General features: G+C 55.2%; 1 protein-coding gene across 1 annotated transcript in view; it reads right to left on the bottom strand.

Annotated features, from left to right (window-relative positions):
• The window catches only part of FMN2 (formin 2), a 57,832-nt gene that overhangs the window by 21,276 nt on the left and 10,949 nt on the right, over positions 1–25,607 (bottom strand). The window contains exons 3-8 of the mRNA XM_078868128.1: positions 22,038–23,893; positions 18,649–18,793; positions 13,938–13,999; positions 7,943–8,447; positions 7,325–7,571; positions 5,313–5,460 (exon numbers count right to left, since the gene is read on the bottom strand). Coding sequence (XP_078724254.1) covers positions 5,313–5,460; positions 7,325–7,571; positions 7,943–8,447; positions 13,938–13,999; positions 18,649–18,793; positions 22,038–23,893 — 2,963 coding nt within the window. The remainder of the gene's footprint in view (positions 1–5,312; positions 5,461–7,324; positions 7,572–7,942; positions 8,448–13,937; positions 14,000–18,648; positions 18,794–22,037; positions 23,894–25,607) is intronic.

Below are 25,607 nucleotides of genomic sequence, written 5' to 3'. Positions count from 1 at the left end.
GCTATGAGCTTCTTTAGAAGCGACTTGGCCACAAATGATAGCTCAACAAAGTGGCTTATCATGTGGACATTTATAGCAGCAAAAATAATCTAACTAATCTTGACTTAAAGCTTTCGTGACTGCAGGAATTCATATTATTTGGGTTTTTCGGTAAAGCCACGTAGATAGAAAAAAAAATGATCCCGACGTTTCGATCGCAACACAAGCAATCGTCATCAGCAGCTCTCCCGTTATATACTTTTTTCACCTGATGACGATTTGCTTGTGTTGCGATCGAAACGTCGTGATATTTGTATTATTATTTTTCTATCTACGTGGCTTTACAGAAAGACCCAAAGACTATGATATAGACGCAGCACAACAGCAGCAAGCCGACTGTGATTGAGGCCGGCGCATTCCTCCCATTAGCTCGGTCAGCTACGCACGGTGCGAAAGAAGTTCAACATATGTCACATCACCGTCCATTGCTTAATTGACTACTATAGTCACCCAAGAATGTCTGTGTGTCCCGCGCGTGACGTCACTCCACGTCGACCAGCCCCCCTCATTAATAATCATGAACAGGTTATGTCCTGATTTAAAACTTTCGTGACTGCAGGGATTCATATTCTTGGTTCTTTCGGTAAAGTCACGTAGAAGGGAAATAATAAAATAATATGAATATAAAACAATAAAAAATCTCACGACGTTTCGACTGCAACACAAGCAATCTTCATCAGGTGTGAAATCCACAGCAAGAAAATTTGAAAAATTCGTGAGAATTTGTATTGTTTTACATTTATATTATTTTATTATTTCCCTTCTACGTGACTTTACCGAAAGAACCAAGAATATAGATTACTTCCGCCACATGGACCCCCCCCTCCATTAATAAAAATGAGCAGGTGACGTCACTCCACATGGAGGGGCGAGGCGCCTCCTCCCCCCTCCTCCTCAGCGTCAACTTATAACCCTCACGACAAAGGCAGAACCCTCACGTCACGTGATCTCCGTAACGCTATTGAGACATCGAAGTAAAAAGGACGTCATGATGAACAAGCGATTATAACTTTTACATTAAATAAGTCTGTGTCACCACGGCCTTACAAATTCCACACGAATTGATGCAATGAATATATCACGTCGCGGTCTGCTTTTCGCTTGCAATACACCCATTCTTGGATGGGCAAAAGGCGAGTTTATAAGATTACTCAGTCGCCTAACCCTCCCCCATCCCCCATCGCTACCAACCCTTCCTCCTATGCCACACCCCCCCCCCCACACACACACAAAATAACACACAGAAGGCAATTTTGCTCGAGGAAGTTGAGTGTTGGGGGAATTGTCATCAACAGTAATGAGGGGACCGTGCAAGCGGACTGCTCCTGCTGCTGCTGCTGCTCCGGGTGAAGTTTCTCCTCGTGTCCCTCAGCGAGTCTCAAGACTCGTAATTGGGGCGGTCGGGGGGGGGCTGGCGGTGGGCGGCTGCTACTCGGTACATTCCAATTCCATCCATCGATGGGTAAATGCTACTGCCTGGTCTCTGATATTAGTAGCCATGGGGGGGGGGGGGGGTGGGCGGCGGTTGCGATCATTGACCATACTTCGCCTCGCTGGTCAGGATCGGGCGCTTTGCGGAAGATTTGGCCGATAAATAATTTGAAAGAAAATGTTATATTTGTTACAACGACAAAAATGCCGGCCAACTCTGCATTCGTTAGGTCGTTGTTGGGGGGGGGGGGGGGGGTTAGGGTTGGGAGGGGGGTGGTGCAGGGGCAATTTTTAAGAGCCTGACGGATCCCACCATTCAGGACGTCAACCCCCCCCCCCCGACTTCCAAATTCAAAATCACTGCAACCTTTGACCTAGTCGTCTCTCTCCACCGCCCCTCCCCATTACTCCCCGTCGTATTTAGATCGATCCCGAGAGTCGCCCCCACTACTGCCGCCACCGCCGCCGCCACATATTAATGTCTGGCGGACAAACACCGCCCGTTATGGATTCCAGAGAGAGACTCGAAGGCGGGGGGGGGCGAAGAGAGTTTTTCCAGAGCGCTGCGCCAATTAAGAAGTTACAGAGGGGGGGGGGGGCGAGGAGGGGGGGGGCGGGAGGGTGGGGGGGGGGGCTCTGGCTGCGGTGGTTGGCGCGGATCTGAGGGGGCCCTAAAGTGGAGATTTCAATGTCCGTTGTTCCGTAACAGCAATAATACGTTAGCGGTAGGAATTTGATTTTGCAATTTGCGGCGTCGCTTTCGATTAGCATCGCGTTCCTGGAGGAGGCGGCGGGGGGGGGGGGGGCAGTAACGTGGGGGTGGGGTGGGGGGGTGCACGCGGCTCGAATCGTTCATTTTAATCATTTAGAGTGGGAGCCCTCCGGTTTTGTTCAGCGTACAGTAGCGAGTTTTGTGAGTGCAGAGTGAGAGAGAGAGTGGAGAATGGGTTTGGGTTTTTTGTTGCTCGTTGTTGTTGTTGTTGTTCCCAAATGCAATTACTCCGCTGAGCGAGCGGTGAGGTCGAACTAATCAAGCGACAAGCGAAACTCAAAACTTCTTCGGCGGAAACGTTGTCTCGACAAAGAGAAACTATATTTTGACGACACAAAGGCAAAGGTTCCCCCCCCCCTCCGTATAGCCTTGAGCAGACTTGTTGGGGGGGGGGGGGCAAGTTCAGTTAGCAAGCAGCAACCTATGAAGGGCCGGTACGGCACGAGGCTCCTCCGATGCTTCCTCTCTGCTATTTAGATGTTTTGTTATATATTTTGTCATTTCCCCAGCTGCATCCCGACGATGCTATCGACGCCTTGCCCTGGATCACCCTTGCAGGCGGAGGTGTTCCAATGCCAAGCGAGTATCATCGGGGTGAAATATTTTAACGAAAGGCGAAGACGCCATTCAGATCGCTCGCAGAGAAACGCGGCCGCCCCCCTTCGTTACAGAACGGCCCACGGAAGCGGACAGCGCAGAGTCCACCTCCGAGATCAGTCTGGCCTTGACTTCTAACTCTTGCGCGTGGCAATATGCTCAGAAGCTCGGTGCCAATGTCGAGGCCTGCTGGCCACGACGCGAGGGTTTTACGAGTTCGTGCAGTTTTGCCGTCACTCCTCCCCGCTTGACTCTCAAACTCCTCTGTGTGTGTTGCCCTTCCGATTAGCGCGGTTGGCTACGTACGGTGAGAAAGAAGTTCAACACACGTACTGTACCTGCGTGGCTTTTATCGATGAGGTTATGAGAAGGCTTTTGATTCAGTGGAAGCTGAACCAGTTACCCAAGCTCGCACAAATCAGGGTATTCATGAATAAGAACGACAGGATAGAGGGATTGCCAAAAAACATTTGCAGAGAATTAACTGCTGCATTGAGATTGAATGAAGCGGTACAACGCAAATCAAACAAGACGCACACACGCGCGTGCGCGCGTAAAACCAAAGATTAACATGACACGCGCACTGCACATGTACAGCCCTTTGGCAATCCACTGCTGGATGAAAGCCTCAACACGAATTAAGGTCCAAGGGGTTTGTTCGACCACACTTAATCACACGGGTCATTGCGAGGGAATTTGTCCCAAGACCAGTTCCCATATCACTCGCCGTTGGTGATTGAACTCGGGGCGCCCGGCTCGTCGTGCGGCGCGCTAACCGCTGCGCCACCACTCGACCCCTCCGCGTGAATGCTGCGGTCGGGGTTGTGGGGAAGGAGGCTTTGTTGTTTTACAGGGCAACAGTGCCACCTCCTGATGGCCAGGAAGCCGGGGCTGACAACACAACCCCCCCCCCCCCTCCCCAACGCGGACACAGCATCGGTACAACTTGAGCATAATCCACATCAGCCATGGTCGATCCACTGCCGGATGAAAGGCCTCCTCAAGCTATCGTCACTTCCCACGATCCTGCGATGTAATTTCCCACCGGGCGCCCGTGCCGATTTCATCGCTCCGTCTCCCACGGTAGACATTCCCTCGGACTCGTTACCTCGCTTGGCCGCCGCTTCTTGTCGTCATCGTTCCCGACGGGTGGCCGGCGATGCGCCCTGATCCGAGCCCAATCTTAGCGAACCCGAGCAGTTCTAAATGACAACATTCCCCTGCGTTGCGTGCGTTCGCCAATCCACGCGTTCCTCTTTTTCCGTCACTCCGCTCGACGTTACTTGAGCGAACCCGTTGCGCGCGTGATTTGCGCGCACGTCGTGAAGAACCTCAGCCCGGCGCGAGCGTTGCGAGCGCGCCGATCGATCCGGCCCGGCGAAACCACAGCACCGTCACGCGGCGACAAAAATGTGTCCCCGATAGTTAAAAGAATCCGGGGATGGAGAAAAACAGAGCCGAAACGACTAAGTGCTCCAAGCGAAATTAAACCCCAGCGAGCGGGAGACAATATCAGCGCTCGGACGCCGAGTTGCGAGTAAGCGTCCTGGCGAGACGTCCCGAGCGCTCGCATTAGCGGGATTATTTCTGCGAATCTCCCGAGCTCATCACTGTCATGAGCAACGTCACTCACGATCCTCGCGGCCCATGACTGCAGCCCCGTAGCATCGGGGGGGGGGGGGGGTGGGAGACGGGACTAGAGGCCCCCTCCCTGCTGATGGCAAAGCAGCCCCTCCTAAGGTCTTACAGCCACGTAAAAAATAAATTCCCACAATTTAATGGCGGTGAAGTTAAGCGATGGGGCATCCACGGCCTCCTTATTTTGTCGTCGTCTGCCAAAGTGACATTTGCAGCGTTGCGTGTGGATGTGGAGGAGACGAAGCCTCTCAAACAGCCTGCGCCGAGGCTTGGTGGACGTCGGGGACCCTGTATGTTTTTGGCCGATTTGTTTGCCTTTCTTGTGCTTTGCACTCCTATCGTGTTTTTTTTTATTGTGTGTTGCAAAGTTCTGACCCATCCCTACTGGTCAGCTGTTAAAAAGAGCTTTATAGCTCATCGGATTCCTCCAGCATGAATAACTATTCTGATTGCCCGTGAATCGGCGGTGCGGGCAGTGCTGGACCTGTGAGCCATGGGGGTGGTGGTGGAACACTTTTGAAGTTGGGGGGGGGGGGGGGAACGAATATCCAGTATACACAGGTAAACGCAGAACCGGCCTGCGCATGGGCATTAGTCTGCGTGTCTCTGTCTCCCCGTTTCTCTCCATCTCACCGCGTGTCTCTGACTCTGCGGCATTCCTCTGTCCCCATGTGTGCAACAGGGCCGCTTTGTGACCAAAGCAGTCTCTAATCTACGTGTCTCTGTGTCTCGTGCCACCCCACCGTGGTGCCCACGTGTGCCCAGGCCCACCCCCCGCCACCCCCCATCCCCGCCCACCCACACACCCCACGGCGGTGCCCTCGTAGCGACGGACCTGCTTGGCGCGGGACTTCTTGGCGTAGCTCTCTGTGAGCGGCTGCTTCTTCTCGGCCCGCGCGCTCTTGCAGAAGAGCTCTTCGAACTCGCTCGGATCGATGGGCGACTCGTCGAGCTGCGCCCAGAGACAGCGCGATTCCTCGGCGCTGCCACGGACGCACACGTGGACACGCACGCACGCAGAGACATGGAAATACGCACGTGAACATGCAAAAGACAAACGTTCCTCCCTATGTAGCCTTTAAAAACCTGTTAGGGTAACTGCTGATAATGAGCAAACACCCCCCCTCCACCCCCCCCCCCTCCGCTCTCTGTGCGACTCCTGAGTGGAGGAGCTTGGAGAGCGCTGCACTGCTGCTGCATCGCTGAGGGTCGGGCTCAGCGATCGCTGCCCTCCCAACGATCAGCGGGTTTCTATTTACCCGATTCTGAAGAAGCGGGCAGGCAGTGCGCGTCGCGCTCCGCGATGTCCGTTAAGGTTCAGCACGAGCGGCTCACCCCGTACTCTCAAGGTGAGCGGCGCACCCCGTACTCTCAAGGTGAGTGGCGCACTCCCGTACTCTCAAGGTGAGCGGCGCACCCTGTACTCTCAAGGTGAGCGGCTCACTCCCGTACTCTCAAGGTGAGCGGCTCACCCCGTACTCTCAAGGTGAGCGGCTCACTCCCGTACTCTCAAGGTGAGCGGCGCACCCCGTACTCTCCAGGTGAGCGGCGCACTCCCGTACTCTCCAGGTGAGCGGCTCACCCCGTACTCTCAAGGTGAGCGGCTCACTCCCGTACTCTCAAGGTGAGCGGCGCACCCCGTACTCTCCAGGTGAGCGGCGCACTCCCGTACTCTCCAGGTGAGCGGCTCACCCCGTACTCTCAAGGTGAGCAGCTCACCCCGTACTCTCAAGGTGAGCGGCGCACCCCGTACTCTCCAGGTGAGCGGCGCACTCCCGTACTGTCAAGGTGAGCCGCTCATCCCTGGTCCCACCAGGTGAACCACTCACCTTTGCTTGAGCGGCCCCTCCACGTCACAGCTCATTTAGCATTTAGGGGCCACAGCTCAGAAAGACCAAGGGCACGCGTGGGGTCACGGTGCCATGGCAATACGATCCTTCTCATTTTCACCTCGCCCCGCGCGCTTACTCCTGCCCTGCCACCACCGGTCGGGTTTCCGATTCACCATTATTTTGAATGAGTGCCGCTTATACCAACTGAAGCGTTTTGGGAAACCGATAGTATGGATGAAATTGTGTACGTCCTTCCATTAACGACGTATTTTTCTTGCGAGCAGGTTAAAAAACTTTATTCTGCTCGCCCTCGAAAGACGTGCCGACCGTATGACAACGGGCAGACGCTTATTAATTGGCTGTAAATAGCGTTATATTCATCGTTTGTAGCATCAGCTCACTGCCTGCCTGCTGCTTGTGGTTCCTCCACACTCCTCTGAGTAGTTCCGTCTCTGCGACAGCTTCCGGTGGCGGGAGTGCGGTACAGGTTGACATTATCGTTATTATTGTTGGTAAGACCGAAAGTTCAAATGTGGTGGTGATGAGATTGTGACAGCCACCCTTGGTGGTTTGGTGTCGACTTTGCAAGAGCTGTGTGACCTTGCAGAAGGAAGCGACCTCTTGATGACCTCTTGACCTTTTCGCCATTAAACTACAACTCAACTCTCCGGTTGTGCGTTCGGGTTGTACCGCGTGCCGTCCGGCGGCACAGTGTCCGGCGTTGCGCTCCACGTGCCGGAAGCTCGTCAAGGGAGCGAATTTCTATTTCGGGATGGAGCGACGAGCGAGAACAGCTCGCGGGAACCGGGTGGATAGTCGTATCGGGGGGAATTTCGGGTCGCTTCCTGAAGAAGCTCTCAGTGCACGAGGTGAAACGTCGGACGCCGTGCCGAATGACAAGCGGCACAACGCGAAGACGCGTCGGAGAGCTGAGCAGTAGCAGCAGCACATCCGCGACAACCCACCGAGACACAGCCCCAACTGCCACCCAAACCAGCCATCGCCCGGCCCTCACCTCTCAGCTTTGATCTGAATGCGGGACCAGTAGAGCGGCTTCATGGGCCGCTTGGGCTCCACCGCCGGCCTCCGGGGCTTCCCCTCGCGGCCCCCACCCAGGCCCCCCAGCGGGGGAGGGGGCGGGGGCCCCCCCAGACCCAGGGGAGGAGGCGGAGGTGGTGGTGGTGGTGGTGGCGGTGGAGGAGGCCCGAGTCTTGGTGGTGGTGGCGCTGCTGGTGCCGCTGATGCTGCTGCTGCTGCGAGACCTGGTGGTGGTGGTGGTGGTGAAGGAGGAAGAGATGGTGACTGTGTCTTGCTGCAAGTAGCCGTCAGATGGTGTTGATGGTGGTGGTGTTGGTTGTGGTGGTGGTGATATTAGTGGTGGTGGTGTTGGTGTTTCTGGTGGTGAAGTGTTGGGGGATGGTGGTAGTGGTGGTGGATCGTGTCCAACTGCTAGCAGTGGTGGAGATAGTGCTGGTGGTGGTGACAGCGGTGATGGTTAGATTGTGCTCTGCTGCTGGTAGTGATGATGGAGTAGGCGCTGGACAAGAACAACAACAATAAGAAGAACAACAAAAATAAGAACAACAATACTGCGCCGGTCGTGTTGGCGGCGGTGCTGCTGCTACTACCAAACCTGGTGGTAACGGGAGTGGCGGTGGACTGTGTCCGGTTGGTAGCGGCGGTGGTGGCGGCGGTGGCGGTGGCGGCGGCGGCGGTGGCGGCGGTGGCGGCGGCGTGGGTGGCCCAGCCGCCGGATTTTTCGTCACCGCGCCGTCGGCGCCCAGCACGCCGAACGCTTCCTCGGCGCTGAAGAACTTCTTGAGGCGCACGGGCGCCGTCCTGCCGGTGTCCTCCTCCCCGCCGTCGGGCTGCTGCAGGAAGCCCAGCCGGTCCGTCTGCACGAGCACGTTCCTGAAGGCGCGCGGGAGGTCCCCATCGCGGGTGTCGACGCCCACGTCCCGGGTGCCCCGCGTGGCCCCCCGCCGGCCGGGCCCCGGGAGTCCCCCTCCCCCCGCGGCGGCGGCGGCGAGGTGCAGCGCGGAGAGGTCGCACTGGAGGTCGTCCACCTTTTTCTCGAGGTCGGCGACCACGGAGGCGTACTCGCCCCGCACTTCGAACGTCTTCAGGTCAAACTCCTCCTGCACGCGCGCGACAACGCCGCCGCCACCACCACCACCACCACGGTGACGACAACGATGGCGATGATGATGACGATGACGAAGGCAAGGATGATGGTAATGGTGCTGATCATGACACGGTGTGAAATTGTGTATAGCAGAATAGGGGCTATACACAATGCCAGTCATCTCGGTCAACCCGTGGCACCTGGGTCTGTCCCGTGACCTCCTGCTAGCGAGCCTTTGACACCTCAAAGTGCACCTGGCTTGGCACAGGCACCGTGGTGATGTGACCGTCACTTAAGAGCGATGGGCGGGTGTTGGTGTTGATGTAGTTCTTTCGTCAATCCACTGCCGTGCGCAGGGCCAGACTAAACCACAGGCTGATGAGGCCCTCGTATCTGGTAAGCACTTCTTCAGGCCCTCCCCGTTGCACGCTGAAGTGGCAGCCGAGTGGCGGTAGCGCGGCCATCGCAATTTTTTTGTCCTTCAGTGACGATGACATCAGTTGTGACTTTGCCACAGGCAAAGCCAGCAAAGCATTTTGGTTTGAAGAAATGAGCACATATCGAGTTATTTGATGATGTAGTTAGCTCGAGTCTAATAAATGTGTAAAGTTTACATATGTAAATAAATAAATATGTTTATTACTTCACAATGAGTTGTCGCAATATGTAAATATGTAATACATACTAATTCCCTACCCTCCTATTAGCTTTAGGCCCCTCGACCTAAAACCGGCTTTGGCCGTGTGGATTGCACAGGGAAATTTGACCATACTTCACCGCGCTGGTCACAGTGCGACCCCACTTAGACATTGAGGTCTGATGGGGTCGTACAGCAACGCGACTCCATCGTCTGCCCGGTGGGGGGGTGGGGGGGGGTGGGGGGGTGGGGGGGGTGGGGGGGTGGGGGTAAACGCGGCGCGATCCGCTCGTGCCTTCGGCAAACCGGCACGTGCCCAATAATGCGCGGCGGGCAGCCGTGAATAAAACATGAAGCGGCAACTGCCGGCGAGCGACTCACAATGAGCGGTGCATCACGGAGGATCTGTTTTATTCATGGCGAGGTTTCCGTATTAATGCCTTGGCGCTTTGGGAGGTTGAAGAGGCCCTTGCTGCCGAGGGCTTAGAGAACGGCGGGCTTGGCTGGGCCGAGGACTCCATCCGGCAGTGGCCTGATTGTGGCTGATCAAGGTGATCAAGATGAACTGAAGGTTACGCACACGGGAGCCGTGTCTCGCTGGCCGTGGCGGTGGCGGTTCACGGTCAGCGCGCCGTCATTGCGATGCGGAGGTCACCGGTTCGATTCGATCTCCCAGAACGGCAGTGAAGACAATGGGGGCGTGTTTCTTCTCGCCGGTATCTCCCCTCTGCCTCTGTCCACCCAGCAGTGCGAGTGGGCACAGCCATAGCGAGTCGGGTGGCAGGTCACGGGTGGTGGGGTAAAGTGTGGGTACTCCTACCTCTTCCAAGGCATCGGGGCGCGTCTGGTCAGCATGGAGTAATAGGCCAATAACACCAACTACAGAGAGGCTCTCCAGAGCTCCGCCGAGTGGAGGAGGCCCCTTCCGACAGCGGTGGGGTGAGCGACTGATTGCAGGGCTGCACCTTTACCTCTCGGAATTTTATGAGACATTGAGGGGAGGAGGAGGGGGCCCACTGAGCACGCCCGGGCTGTAATTACGCTAACGGGACGAGGCTGCTGACACGTGCGTAGTCACAATAACGCACGCACGGCGGAGACAGAGACCAACACCCGTACGCGGGAGCGGGCGACACGAACGCGCGAGTTTCCCGTTCAGCGTCGCGTTACCCCACGGCGGATCTGAAACATCAGAATCTTTATCTGTCCTAGAAGAATGAATGCGATGAGCTACGAAACTTTTTTTCACAGACGTCCGGTATATATACGCGGCGCAACTAGACGGACGGGAGAGAGGAACATACGGAACAGGGAAAGTACCGACGCCAGGATAATGAGTGACATCAATCAAACTGCGAGGGGAAAGTGAGCGTGCGTGGGAAAGAACACGACCTCCTCAGACCGGACAATCCACGCATCCGAGGCACAGGCACGACGATGGGAACGAGAGGCGAGGTGTCCTCGTCATCGGCCTCAATTTATCCACCAAGGAATCGCAATCCCTCTTGCTCCCGCGAAACGACCAGCCCGTCCTAGCGCTTGAGCACGAGCTCACACTCCATCGCTCCATCGCTCCATCTACACGATGGGCGTCACCCTCGGGAGTGAAAATGGTCAAGACCCAACGACCAGAGTGGCAGCCGCAGGAGGGGTGAAGCTGTCGCCCCGTAAACGCGAGCACGACACGGACCGTCACGGGTAAAAAGCGTTCCGGAGGAAATTACTTTCCCTTGGAATAAAATAAATTTCTCCCGAACTACGTCTCTCCCGCCCGAGCACGACTTCATTCACTGAACAAAAGCGTCACCGAGTCTCAAGTCCCAGTGGTGTTTTTGTTTCGGAGGGTCCCGCTACTTTGGGATGTTTGGCCAATTCCGTTTAGAACGACGAGATGCACGTGGAGAACTCGGAGGAGGACCACCACGAGCGCTCGCTCAAGCGCTCGCTCGCTCACGCTCACGCGCGAGCGAGCGCTCGTGGGGAAGGGTTAAACACTTCCCAGTCTCCACACGAATAGATTCAAGAATCCGTTTGCTAATTGTTACCTTCATCTTCGTGGCCGCCTCTCGCTGCCCAAACCTACAACTCCCGGGCGATCCCAGGCAGCAGCAGCAGCAGCCACCAGCAGCAGAGTTAGGTTGATGCAGTGTTATCGTTTCATTGGTCTGCGATGGGGATTGTTAGGCCACCGCCCTGTAATTTCTACGGGAAATTGCCGCATTCCTGCTGTCAATTGGCCCCTGTAAAGAGGATATTAAACGCGCGGTGACATCACATGGACATAATTAGTTATGTCTTTGTGCCCCCCCGTTAAACAACACGCTGCACGCACAGAGCACCGCGTACACAAACTCGCGTGCGCTTACGCACACTCATTTGAGGCTGAGTCGACCTAGGCGAGGCCCATGACCGGTTCAGATAAACGTTATTGGTGTTCCAACACACAAAGACAAAGATCCCCCGTATAACCTAAACAGACTGTAGGGGCAAGTGCTGTTAGCTAGCACCTATGAATGCTGGCATGGCACATACATACACTCACGTGAAGACAAACACGCACATACACACATACACACATGCATTCAAAGGCAAAGATACTCAGTGTAGCTTTTCACAGATTGTTGGGCCAAGTGTTGCTAGCAAGCACGCACACGCACACACACACACTCACACACACACACTCACACACACTCACACACACACTCACACACGCACACGCACTCACACACACACGCACACACACGCACTCACACGCACTCACTCACACACACACTCACACACTCACATACACTCACTCTCACACACGCACACTCATTCACACACACTCGCACACATACTCACACACACTCACACACATACTCACACATACTCACACACACTCACACACACTTACACACACACAAAGGCAAAGATCCCCTGTGTAGCCGAATAGTCTGTTGGGCCAAAGTGCGCATACAAAGACCCCCGTATAGCCTTAACAGACTGTAGGGGCAAGTGCTGTTAGCGAGCACCTATGAAGGCCAACACGCCACACGAGAGAGTGGGTGGCCAGCACTACGCCCGGCCGCCTTTGTCTCCCTGGTGGCGATGTTTACACACCGGACAAGGTACTCATTTGAGACTGAGTCGCCCTAGGGGAGGCCCAGGACCGGTTAAGATAATCGTCACTGGTGGTGACTATGAGCAGGAATCGAACTCGTGTCGCCATGTTCGTAGTGCAGCGCGCTCACCACGACACTACCGCTCCCCATGTGCACATACAACGCTGTGCCACCGCTCCCTACGCACGCACTGTCACACTCACGCACGCACGCATGCACTGGCACAGAACGCTCTCACTCCGGGGCACAGATACGAGAGCGGAGCGGCTAAACCCGTCGCGACGCCGCAAGAATCTCCATTCGTGACAAGCGACACTGAGAGCTGCATCACCGCAAACCACGACTCTTCCCACAAAACCAAAATCCTCGACTGCTCAAGGAGGTGGTCGCCCCCCCCTCCAACACCACGTGGAGGGAGGGGTTCACTGGGGGGCCCCAAGCAGAAATTATTCTTGGGGCCCGCTCCAATTTCAATGTTTAGGCAAGAGACGGAGATGCAGTGAGACGAGAGTAGACATGCAGACAAGAGGGAGGAGATACATTAATTCACTGTGTTCATGTTAATTCGCTTCGACATGAACGTTGAGCTGAAATTTGGTGCACATTTATCATTCCGTGATTCCGTTGCCCCTTGAGCTACGTGGGGTCGTGTCCCCTTGTGCTTGGCAATGCCGGAGCCTCGCACCCCTGAACCCGGCGAGCTCAAGGGCCCTCGAGAGGGCGGCTCGGAGCGGGCGATGGCGCCCGGGCGTGCGGGGGCCTGCAGCGACGCGGGACTCAACACAACGCTCCCCTCTCTTCTTCCTCCTCCTCCTCTCGCTCCTTCACTCACAAGACCCCTACCCCCTCCCCACCCCTAACCGACCCGACCCCCCCCCCCCACACCTCCGTCCCGCCTCGCCAGGGCAGGCAACCACACCGCACGGCCGCCCGTCTCTCGATCTGGCTCCCATGGAACATGTGGAACTCGTGACTTGACAGTTGTCGTCATGACTTCGACTACGATGATGATGAGACACCGCTACTGGGTAGGATTTTTTTTGGGTTGCCTGCAAAACTTTGTGGTGTTGTTGTTTGGCGGAGCTCTTCGCTGCGTTGAAGCACCAAAAGCATATTCCGCCTCTCCCCTTGACCACGGCTCTACTCGCAGCCCAAACCAATTCTCTGATCTTTCATTGAACTGCCTCGTTTTGCCGGTACAACAGTCACACGTGGCTGGGGCTTGTCAATAGTTGGGGAGGCAGCTGCCAAGGCCGTATCGGGACGCCAGACAGCCCCCCCCCGTTTACACAATCAGCACAAGCAGGCTCTCCGAGGTATTGTCGGGTTTGTACCGCCGTGTGATGTTTGGTACGATGATGTCCGACGTTTCGCTCTATGTACTGGGCGCTTCTTCAGGAACCTACATTTACAATCAGGTGGAGCGATGAGATTAGCTGGTGTGCAGGCGCTACCCAGTAAAACGTGTCAACGTTGGTTCAACGTTCTATGCGTTACTGGGTGCAGTCATTGTTGCAAATTGAAATTCAGCTCTCGTGAAAAGGCTCCCCAGCCCGTGGAATGGAACGTTCCCCGTTGCGCCAAACAATGCGCGGTACGAGCACAGACACAGAGAGAGAGAGAGACGCAGGGGGAGATTTCAGAACGGGAGATGGAGGCAAGGCACAGAGGGCAGGCACCACGGGGAGAAGGCGCGAGGCTAAACCGAACGCGCGCAACAAACTCCTTCGGCACGCACAGGAGAGGGACAGAAACGAGGACGCACCTGGAGGCTCCTCAGGGTCTCGTGGTGTTCCCGCTTGAGTCTCTGCACCTCCGCCAGGTGTTCTACATGGGGGGGAGGGGGGGGGGGTGCGGAGGCGCGTCAGTGTTAGGCAAGGATGCCCCGAGGAAGAGTGGGGAGACGAGGTTTCTCTTCGTTACTCCGTCAACTCTGTGGTGTTTCCCCGGCGTTGCGCGTTCACGGCCGAGTCGACGTGCGACCACGCCCACCCCTGATGGTCCGGGTCAGAGTGATTGACACTTCCAGAGCTCATCGTCATCATCGTCATCATCACACGCACAGCAGTGATTAATGCACGCGTTGTGGGGTAGACGCTACACCCCCTCCACCCCCACCCCACAGCGGTGCCCCCTTACCTGTTGGCTCCACCCACATGCCCGCCCCTCTCCCATCTGCATGTCCACAGGTACTACCCCTGCTACCTGCCCCCCATCCTCAACTCCCAAGACCCCCAGCATTTGCACGGACCTCCACCTTACATGCCAACGTCAAGATCACAAAACAATCATCGTCCAGTCAACGTCGTCATGCAAATCATCGTCACGTTCAATAATTGTCATCAAGTCACCATGATCATAATAAAATTATCATCGTTTACACCACCACACATGGACTGTGTAACGAGGTGGGAGCCCACAGAGAGTGCGGGTTGCTGAGCCTCATGTACATGCAATAGTTTACTTTTATCGCAATCACTCAAATTTGGATCAAGTTCCTTCTCTGAGAATCGGCATAGATTTACGTCGATTCATTATGAGTGGAGAAGGTGAACGCTCTGCAAGGCGCTTGGCGACCATTCCGATACCAATGGAAGCGCTTAACTTTGCCGGCGGGATCGGTGGATTCCCTCAACAGACGCCTCGCTCGGTGACGAGGCCCCGGTGGCAGCGCGCTCGCCGCTCGTTGTAGAGGTTCGCGGTTCATTCCCAGCGGCCGCTCCGATTAATACTGCGGTTGTACAGTGGATGCTACGATCTCGTTTAAGGTCACGGTAAAAAATTTGGCCAATTAAAAAAATTACACGGCAAATTTTTCAATTGTAATTTACATATCAATCATTGCCCCCCTACTGTGGAAACTTGGCAGGACCCTCTTGAAAACGAGTCACGAGACTCGGTGAGGCCATTCCTGGGTCAACACAGAAAAAATTCGAGTTCCGTCCACCGGTGAAGTACTGCTACCAATCCCTCCCGGAGCAAGAAGGTATCCTCAGTCATTCAAGGTTTCAGGGCTCAGCCCCAATATAAATTGTTAAAAAAAATTTTTTACAAATTAAGCGACGGGCGTGGCAGCCTCTCCTTCCTTCACTCGTGGCCAAAGCAGAACGCACGGCAAGATCGCATAGTCACTCACGACGCGACCGTTTAGCGTTTTACATTTGCTTTAAGCTTATTTAACATGGATATGTCATGCCCACCCCCCCCCCCCCCCCTAAACGAGGTCACGTTAACAGGGTTGCTGTCACAGTGCCTCTCCCATGTTCCCTTCGTGAACACTGTCGCCCCAACCCCCACTCATCCTCCACCGTTCATCTCGGGCCTCAACACCAAATGGCCACCGCCGCCTCTTCTTCCGCCGCAGGTGAGCATGCACAGGTGAGATGTTAACCCCACGATCTCACTCAATCCCGTCGGGGCTCACGCGAAGAGGCGCGCTGTTAATCCCTCTCGATGTCATTGTCGCAGACTGGGGTTGGTGGGGGTTGGGGGAGAGTGGGTGGAGGTGGGCACCTGCCAAATCTCGCTGAGCGCACGCAGCTACGCGCACCGTGCGGCATTGTCTGTGGGCCTCCGTGACGGGGGCGCAGAGCCAGGCCTTAGCGTGGGGGCTCACGTCGAGGAATTTCCATTGTGCCGTGTCCAAGGGCTGGCCGGTTGCCTAGGCCCTCACCTGGCAGTTGCCAGGCAACCGGGGCTGAGTGAGCTGCGCCGCTGGCGGAGTCTGTGACTGCACGCGGTGTCTTCTCGGTTCTTTCGGTAAAGTCACGTAGAATGGAAATAATAAAATAATAAAAATAAAACATAATAAAATAATATTATTAAATAATATCTTTTATTATGTTTTTTATTATGTTTTATTTTTATTCTTTTATAAGGGATGTAATAAAATAATAAAAATAAAACATAATAAAATAAGACAGAGTTTGAATGTCTTATCGACAGACCTGTTCTTCACCTGAGGACGGCTGCTTGTGTTGTGGCCGAAACGTCGTGAGAATTATTTTATGTTTTATTTTTATTATTTTATTATTTCCATTCTACGTGATGACTTTACCGAAAGAACCAAGAAGATGAATCCCTGCAGTCACGAAAGCTTTAAATTGAAATTTGCTTGCGGTGCGTCTCGGGTAAATTCCTCAGGCCCTCCATTCGCCATGCGCCGTGTCGCGTAGGAACTACATTGTCAGCAGCAGGTCAAGTTGGGTCCCCGATGTTTGATTTGTCTCGCACGGTCGCACCACCAAGGGCTATTGTATATATCGTGGCTCGTCTTGCTCCACCAATCGCATCGTTACGCTCACGGTCTCGAATATTTCACGCTGTAAGAGGGGCGGGGTCCGCCTTCGCAATAATTCGGCCACTACAACTCCGTGGCACTTCTCTGCAATCGTACGTGACTGCTCTAATGGAATTAAAAGAAACCGTGAAACGTAAATGAAAGCATTTTCATAGAAATAAATGTAAAGCGCGTTTTGTTGTGTTCTTTTACGCTGTTGTTGAAAACATATCTCATGGTGGCTGTCAAGGGGGGCCCCCCAACTCGTAGCTTTGGCCACCAGGGGGGGGCAAGGCACCCCCTGCCTCCCCCCCCCCCCCCCACTTCATGTGGCCTCATCGGGGACCAACAGATCCCACTCACGGCTGACTTACAAACTGTCTCTTGGTGGCTGCACAAGCTTCTGCGAGTGAGATTCCTCATTCCAGACGATCTTCACGGCCACACTAATACGTTGCTGAACCCTCCCACGTGCCCTGCTCGGGAGAAGAAGGCCCATTGCCTGAAACGTCGCCGAGAAATATTTTGCATTTTAAGGCCGAACGTGTTGTGTTATTGTTGTTTGTCGCACCACTGACAACACAGCAACGTAATCAGCAGCGTCGCCAAATCTGCCGTAGAGATTTATGTGGAAAATCGGATTTCACCTTCATATTTGACATAATTATCTCGTCAAGATGTAAACATACGAACGCCGCCAAAACAAATTCAACAGTTACGTGGCCGGACCCAAAATCTATTATGAATCATGACACCGTCCGAGAAACTCTCCTACGCGTGACCTCAACATGTTACGCAGTGTTATGTTCTGTGCCGTGCCTGGCACCCGAGTCAAGAATCCAAGCTGCACCAATCGATTCTGGGGAAACCGTGACAGATGGCAACCCCAGCCACAGCCGGAATTAGCTAACGAGGCTTAATTGTGTCTCAAACCAGCCCGCGGCTAATCCCCCCCACACAGCGCCAAGACAAACATCCCTCCACCTCCCCGTACAGCCCTGAGCACGCTATTGGGTGCAAGTTGCTGTTCGCGAGCGAGCGAGCACCTATGAAGGCCGGCACGGCACACGTGGGGTGGGGGTGGTGAGTCGGACAGCGACCAAGCCCGGCCGCCTCCGTTGTCTCTCCGGTGGCGATGTTTACGCGTCGCTCCAGGGACTTGCATCCTAAGGCTGGCTTCAAATATTCGCAACGTGTCGCTGCTAGACCGCTCCCCGCCCACACGTAACGCTCGCTCGCGCGCACGCAGTTGCTTTGTGTAATTTGCTAAACAAAAAGTGACCACACCCAAGCAGATGTGGCAGATGAGATGATTATCCCCCGGTATACACTCGCAAACGTCGGGGCAATGTTTGGCATGCGGGTTGGAATTGTCGGCACGGTCAACTTCGGGGCAACGGTCCGTTGTTGTGCTGGGGTCGCCGTCAGGGTTCAAACTGAAGCGGACATCACTGGAGCAGATCCTGCTCTTCATGACGCCCTCCGTCTATGGGGCCGTCCATAAATGACGTCACGCGATTTTGGACGATTTTTGAGCCCCCCCCCCTCCGTCGTCACACGGCGTCACAAAAAGTCAGACCCCCCCTCAAATGTGACGTCACAAAGCTCTGCCCCCCTCCCCCCCCAAAAACATGCTTCAAATCGCTTTAAACTATTGTCATTGTAGTGCGTATTTAATTTAATGTGGCGCTGCACTCTGATGTTGTAGGAGAAAACATTTATTAAAACGTCTATTTAATTAAGTAGAACGTGTTGTCTATTTTGATAGAAAGTTGCGCATTCTTACGTGACGTCACATTTCTCAAACCCCCCCCCCGCTCGTCACACATCGTCACAAATGTCTGACCCCCCCCCCCCCCAGGTGCGTGACGTCATTTATGGACGGCCCCTATTGTATGTGTGTGACCTTATCTTCCTTATCGAAATCAGCCATGCTCAACCCACGGCTGAATCAACGGCTCGCCAAGGTACCGACACGCCCAGGTCACCGTTGCAAATGACATTTCCATCCTGGCCTGCTTAGCTCTCACCTCGTTACACCAAAAATACTTCAACTCGACCTAAGCGGCGTCGGATTTGGAAGGGAATCCTCCGGTCCGCTAACGTGAAGCGCAGCAGGTGCGGGGGCGAGTTAAACCCTGCGGTCTTGGTAAACCCTGCGGTCTTGGTAAACGCAGCGCGAAGGGGAGGGACCCACCGGCCTCCGTGTACTTGAGGCCCAGCTTGTCCTCGTCCGCCGCTGGCCGCGGAGGTGGCCACACGGGGCCCAGGCGCCCCGGGCTGCAGCGCTCCTCCGAGTGCTCGGGCCCCGCGCGGCCACTGGGGCTCGACGGCGCTGCACACTGAGAGGAAGGGCGGCCACGCACACGCCAACAACAACAAACACACGAGACAAAGATCCACCGTGTAGCCTGTAACAGACTGTTGGGGCAAGTGCTGTTAGCGAGCAGCTATGAAGGTTCGGCACGGCACACGAGGGGGTGGGAGGGCCAGCACCATGCCCGGCCGCATTTGTCTCCCCAGCGGCGATGTTTACACATACTCATTTGAGGTTGAGTCGACCTACGGGAGGACCAGGACCGGTTCACATAATCGTCCCTTCTAGATTTGAAGCTTTCGTGACTGCAAGGATTCATATTCTTGAGTTTTTTCGGTAAAGTCACGTAGGTAATTTTTTTAAAATTAAAATTAATAAATGTAAAATAAAATAATATAATACGTGACTTTACCGAAAAAAGCCAAGAATATAATTGTCACTGGTGATGGTCGTGAGCGGGAATCGAACTCGGGCCGCCGGATTCATAGCGCAGCGCGCTGACCGCTGCACCACCCGCACATACAGACACCCCCACGCATGGAGACACACCACAACAACAGCTGCTATCCTCCACGATGTGACCGTGGTGATGTCACCCCAGGGCTCGTGCCAGGATAGGTGCACTTTGAGGTTATGGGGTGACGTGTGGAAGGCTAGCTGCTGTCAGGAGGTCATGGGACAGACCCAGGCGCCGTGTCTGATGGTACAAAATACCTGCCTGGGTATTTTGTACCATCAGACACTCCACCCCCACAACTCCCAATTGGTGATAGGGCAATTGTGGAGAGAGTGGAGAGTTTCCCATACCTGGGCAGTGTGCGCATGACCGGCTCCGGTTTAACAGCAGAGGTCTCACTCCGAATCAGTCGAGCGGCATTATCTTTTCATCAGTTGCGTAACGCTGTGTGGAAGCTACATGGTGTGACGCTCCGCTCGAAGCTTCAGGTCTTCTTGGCCACCGTCATTCCCTCCCTTCTCTTCGCTTGCGAAACGGGGACCCCCCTAAAAGAAGAGATGGAGTGATGTGGTGCAGGAGGATGTGGAGCTGAGTGGACTTGCCGATGACTAGTACCAGCGGTTGGAGGCAGTCACCCTCCAACAACAACGGAGGGCAGAGGAGCGACGCTCATAACAACGAACGGAGCGCCGGGTGGCTAAAGCACAGAAAGTTGGCACAATAGGGGGCACAGGTGGTGCATCGGCCAGTCATCTCAGTCGACCCGTGGCACCCGCTGGGTCTGCCCCGTGACCTCCTGCAAGCGGGCGTTCGACACTTCATGTCGGCTCAACATGCACATAGCCTGGCACAAGTGCCATGGGGACGTCACCGCCACTTAGTGGCGAATGGCGGTTGCTGTTGTGCGTGCCGGCCTTCATAGGTGCTCGCTCACAGCCCTTGCCCCCAACAGTTTGTTAAAGGCTATACGGGGGGTCTTGCCCTTGTTTGTCTGTGGCTTAGAAAAGTAATGAGGATACATTTTTAATATTATGTAATAATGTTTAGTTCAAAAGCACACACGAATACGCTGTGTATCATGTGTGTATGTGCAGTTGCCCCAAGAGTCTGTTAAAGGTTTTTTTTGGGGGGGGGGGATCTTTGTCTTTTGTGTATGGCCAAAAGACATGAATGAAAAGGTGACGAAGCTTTTCATTGGTTGCAACATCCAAACACCACCTGCGCGTACAGATCTTTTAAAACGCCACGTGATAGGTGTCGCGGACGTTGAATACCTGACTCTGAACCCATTGATTCTCACCCATACGTGCGTGTCTTCTTGTCTATGGCCACGCGGGAGCCACCGCGGCGAAAGGTCGATGACAAAAACCGCGTACGGCTCTTTCTCAATCCACTGCTGCAGGACAGCCTCCCCCCTGTGCCGTGCTGGTATCGGCAGGCGGGTTATACGACCACACTTCACCCTGCTCGTCAACGTTATTTTTGTTTAACACGTCGGCTTTCGCGACCAATATCCATAATCGAGGTTTTTGGGTTATATTAATGTTTAGTTAAACCTGCCACCACCCGACACAGCTAATTAGTAAGGTTTGTCACGTAAACAAAACATGGCAATTATTTACGAGTATAGCACACTGATGGTGTTGGAGAGTAAACCCACAACCTTTACGACGCGTTTTTATTTTTTTACGACAGATTTATATTTACGCGATCTAACCCAAAAACCTCGATTATGGAAGGTTATTTTGTTTAACCGGGTGAGAATTCGCGAGGCCAGAACAGCCTTCTCATCGGCACGAGTGACCTGGGGTGTCACGTCTGCCAGTAGGTGGGGTAGGGGGGGTGATGACTGCTGTTGGTGTGTTTGTGTGAGCCCAATCGAGTAATTTGCGGTGTAATTTTTGGAATGTGGAAAATTTGCAGTGAGGGTCGCTCAAGGCGTGGTGCATGGACATATTACAGCATAGTAGAGTGCAACAATAATTTTTTCTGCACTTCCTTCAGCTGACAAACATAGCCCCACAGCAGCCGACAACAACCTGTTTTGTAGATGGCGTTCGCCCATTCAAGTATAGTCCGGGCTGAGACCTGCTTTAGCTTCGGAGACATGGCGCATTTGCGGGTGGTTTTGAGCAGAAGCGGCTACCATAAAATCACTCGTAAAGGGAAAGTCGTAAAATGCATTTTACTTACTACTGATTGATTCAAGAAAGCCACAATACCGAGTCGTATATGACTCATTTTCAAGAGGGCCCCTGCTATACTGGGTTTTTATTTTTAGATATTTTCAGCCAATCATTGATGTGTATTTATTATAGAAGTGGGAGGAAAACAGAGCATCCTGAGAAAATGCATGCATGCCAGGGGGGCAACACTCTATCCCCGTACAGACGAAAACTAAAACTAACGTTTATTTTTATTTTAGCAGGTAAGGCCAACTGAGACATATAGTTGTTTTTCAGCAGCAACCTGGCCACAAATGTTAGCTCAACAAAATGCCTCATGACGTGGAAATTTATAGCAGCCAAAACTCTAAATGCATATTGATTCTAAATGTGGAGGGAAAAACCAGAGGACCCGGAAAAAAATTCCACTCGACCTCAGGGAGAACGTGCAAACTCTAAATATACAGACATCGGTAAGAGGCAGTTTAAAATCACATACAATCGCACACTCACGTTGGCCAGGCATCGAGCGCAGCCGCCAATTAAACACCCATCACCGAGCGTGAGTTTCCAAACGCGAGAGAGGAGGGGGAGTGCGACGGGCATCGTACGTGGAAAGAATTGGTTTGCACGTCTGCACCGCTTACCGTCTCCGAGTCTGGCGACCGGCCGTGGGGCGGCGATCGGCTCCCGCTGTGCGCCGCCTGTTCCGCCCTCCTCTCCCCGTCCAGCGCGGCCACCCCCGGCGCCGGCAGCCAGGAGTGATTCGTCGGCAACTCATCGCCGATCGCCGTCACCGACAGAAGCTTCGGGTGACCATCATGATCCCTCCTCGCCCGTCTCGACAACGCCGACTGCGGCGCTGGCGGGGCCGACGAGCCCCCCCCCGCGACACCGGCGGCGCTGGCCTCGGCCAGCTGGACTTTGCTCTGCACCGCCTTCTTGAGCTTCATCACGGCCAGGTCGGTGTCCTTCAGCTTGATCTCCGTCACCGAATCCTCGCCACCGCCGCCGCCGCCAATCTTGATGATGCGCAGGCCGCTGAAAATGTTCGGCAGGCGCGACAGGAAGCTGTGCGAGTCCGGCTCTGGCTGGGATTTTTTGTCGGTGTCGTCGCCACCGCCGCCGCCGGGGCTGGTGAGAACGGGCGACGTTTTCCGAAAGACGAGGTCGGGCATCGACTTGTTGGTGGCGCCGCCAGTGCCCATGCTCAAGCTGTCCGGCCGTGGCAGTGAGGCGTTCGTGTCCGCACGTGGTCTCGCGTGGACGTAGCCCTGGTGCGCCGGGGATGCCAGGCCGGATGACGAGTCCGAGTAGCCGCCCTCGCTTAAGGACACGCTCGACGCCGACCCCAGCGCCGCCGGTGAAGACGAACGCGACCTCTCGCCGTCGGACTCGGTGGGCCCGGCCGCATCGGTCTCGGCGGGCCCGGCCGCATCGGTCTCACGGGCATCGCCGCTCACCACATTCGTTTCCAGACAATCCCCGGTTGGTGCACCACTGGAACGGCGCGAGCCGTTGGCCGGAACTGGATCGGCGTGCCGCGCTCCGTTGCTCGGCTCGTCGGACGGAGGCTGAGCGCTCGGCGGGGTAGAGTCGACCGCAGGTGAATCAGCGACGACAGAAGCGGCAGCGGCCGCGTTAGCTGCGACCGCCGGCGCGGGGGGGCCGCCACCGCCCGCTGTTTCGTCAGCGGCGCAGGAAGGGGGAGCCTCTCGGCTCGTTTCGTCTGCATCGATGAACTCGAGCTGCTCCGGAGGATCAAACGGCCGATCGGCGATGGTGGGGGTGGCCGTGGCGACGTCGCTCTCCCTGCCGGCGTCGCTCTCCCTGCCGGCGTCGCTGTCCGTCTCGCCCCTATCAGACGACGGCGTTGCCAGTTGGCTCTCCACCCCGGAGTCATCCTCATTGTCGTCACCATCCTCGCCCGCAACTTTGTCCAAAATCGCAGGCACCATCTCGCTCTGAGTCACCCGGGGATCGGGGTTGCATTCGTGGTCATCACCGGCCGGTGGCTCCGGCTGTGACCCCGCGTTGTCCCGCTGTGCATCACAACCGTGGCTGCTGTTTATATTGCCCACATCCACCCCAGCCGCGACATCCCCATGGTCATCCTCGTCAGCCGAGTGAGCATCCACCTCCACGCCCGGTGTCTGAACGGTGGACTCGGCGAGCACCGATGCTCCCCTCCCGTCGGCCTCTGTTTGAACCACCACCGTCACATCCGTCTCTTTCACGCCGTCACCGTCACCGGCCGCGATCATCGGCACCTTCGTGATGGGAATGGGTCCTGGGACTGCCCTCCCGAAGAGTGCCAGCATGCCAAAGCGCTTGCTCAGAAACGTGAGCACAGACTCCTGCGGCTCCGGGTCGGCGGCCTCGGATGCCGACTCCGGCTCCGGGTGGCCGGCGCCAGGTCGTAACGCATCGGCCTCCGTGCAGGTGCGGCGTGCCTCCTCGCCCGACTCCGCTCCCGACTCCTCTCCTCCCGCGGACGCTGCGCCTGTCGCACGACGGCACAAAGTGGCGTGGGCGTCATCACGTGCGCCGCAATGCGAGGGGGTGGTGGTGGGGAGGAAGGGGGGGGGGGTTCAGTTTGCGTAGCCAAGACGGAGCGAGCGGTACTTGTGTATACGCAGCGCAGCCGCCTCCGCCACCGTTCTCGAGTGACACTTTCAAAGGGGCCTCGCATAGCTCGCGCAGTCTATTGCTCGACAGTCGGGACACGGGCTGGGCTATTTTTGTAAAGCTTACATTGTCTGGAAATTCGTCACGGAGCCGTTTAAAAACAGAAACACCTTGAACAGCCGCGTTCATTCAACGGAGGTGAACTTCGTGTTCGGGGCGGGGGGGGAAAACTAAACGTAAATGGCACTCCAACCAAAACATTTCAGATTTAAGAGGTTTTGTTGAGACCATTGGACTGATAGCAGCTGATTCATCGACTCGTTACGATCGCGGCGTCATCGTGGTCGAAGCCCTTGGTGCCACCGCCGCTCCTCCTCTTCGCTACCGTCGCATTCTCCCCTCCGCCAGCTCCCGCAGCTGCTGTTTCTGGGTCGACACGTGGTCTCATCCTATCATCTCTATCCAGCCGTGGGTCTCGTGTCGTATATAATTCGTTTAGCCTCCCGGTTTTACAAGCAGTGGTTTATTTTCTTTACTCAGCCCGGTGATGGAGGAGTCGTGGGAGTGACCGCCCCCTCTCCCATCGCTCGAGCGGTCCAGCTTTTACCAACCAGAGTATTAACGACTCCACTGCTTGCTGGAGGTTAGGACTCATGGGGACAAAGTGCAAACTGCGCCCAAATTTTTGCCGCTCACACGGGCCCATAGAATGCTATTTGCGTATTGGTTGTTGCCGGATGTCTGGGTTCATCTGGGTCAGCAACCCAGGAAATGCACCCCCACCCAGCACACCACGTCCATCATACCTCTCGCTACGGTCATGGCTACTACGAGTCAGGTGCCACCTACTCCAGTTTACCAGCGACCTGGAAAAATATCCACACCTCGGACCACCACATCTAGTATACAACCTCTCGCCACAGCTATGGCTACGAGTCAAGTACCACCTCCGTTTGGCAGCGACAAGGAAAGAAAAAATTGTCGAGAAATTTCGCCGAGCACCTGGCCACGAGCCCTTGACTTGAGGCCCCTTCCGTGGTCGTGTCGCCACTTGCCTCCCTCTGCCCTTTGACCTCCTCGCGACTTGGCTCACCTGAACCGCAGCCGCTGGCTCGTCAACAACGCTGGACCCTGCTACCGGTCGAGCGAATTGACGACGCGAGACTGAACACGTGGCCACTTACCACTGCGGCTACGCAGTGCTGGAGAGTTTCAAGAGCACAAAGCCCGGCTGAAAAATATTTTTGCACTGCACAATAAAAAAGTAATCAAGGCAGAATATTATTTTTCTTAATTGATGCAAATGAAAACGAGACGAAACTGTTGCATCAAATCACAGCCCTTAATTACCACAATTAATATCACCAGTTGGAGCGGGGGGGGGGGGGGGGCTTGCTGAATCGATACAAAGTGAATAATTAATCAGAAATGCCACTGCAATCTGCTGCCCTGTAGTAACGGTGAGCGCGCTGGGCTTTCAATCTCGTGGTCACCCCCCCCCCGTCTGTGTCCTCCCAGCAATACCAAGACAGAGCCAACCCTAGGTGACCTCAGCAACCAGGACTTTGACCCGTGATATCTCAACTATG

Source organism: Lampetra fluviatilis, chromosome 25 (genome assembly GCF_964198595.1).
Source record: "Lampetra fluviatilis chromosome 25, kcLamFluv1.1, whole genome shotgun sequence".
In the NCBI taxonomy this organism is placed as follows: Eukaryota; Metazoa; Chordata; class Hyperoartia; order Petromyzontiformes; family Petromyzontidae; genus Lampetra; species Lampetra fluviatilis.
Note: the sequence above shows the minus strand (reverse complement) of the source record. Positions and strands in the feature narration are given on the sequence as shown.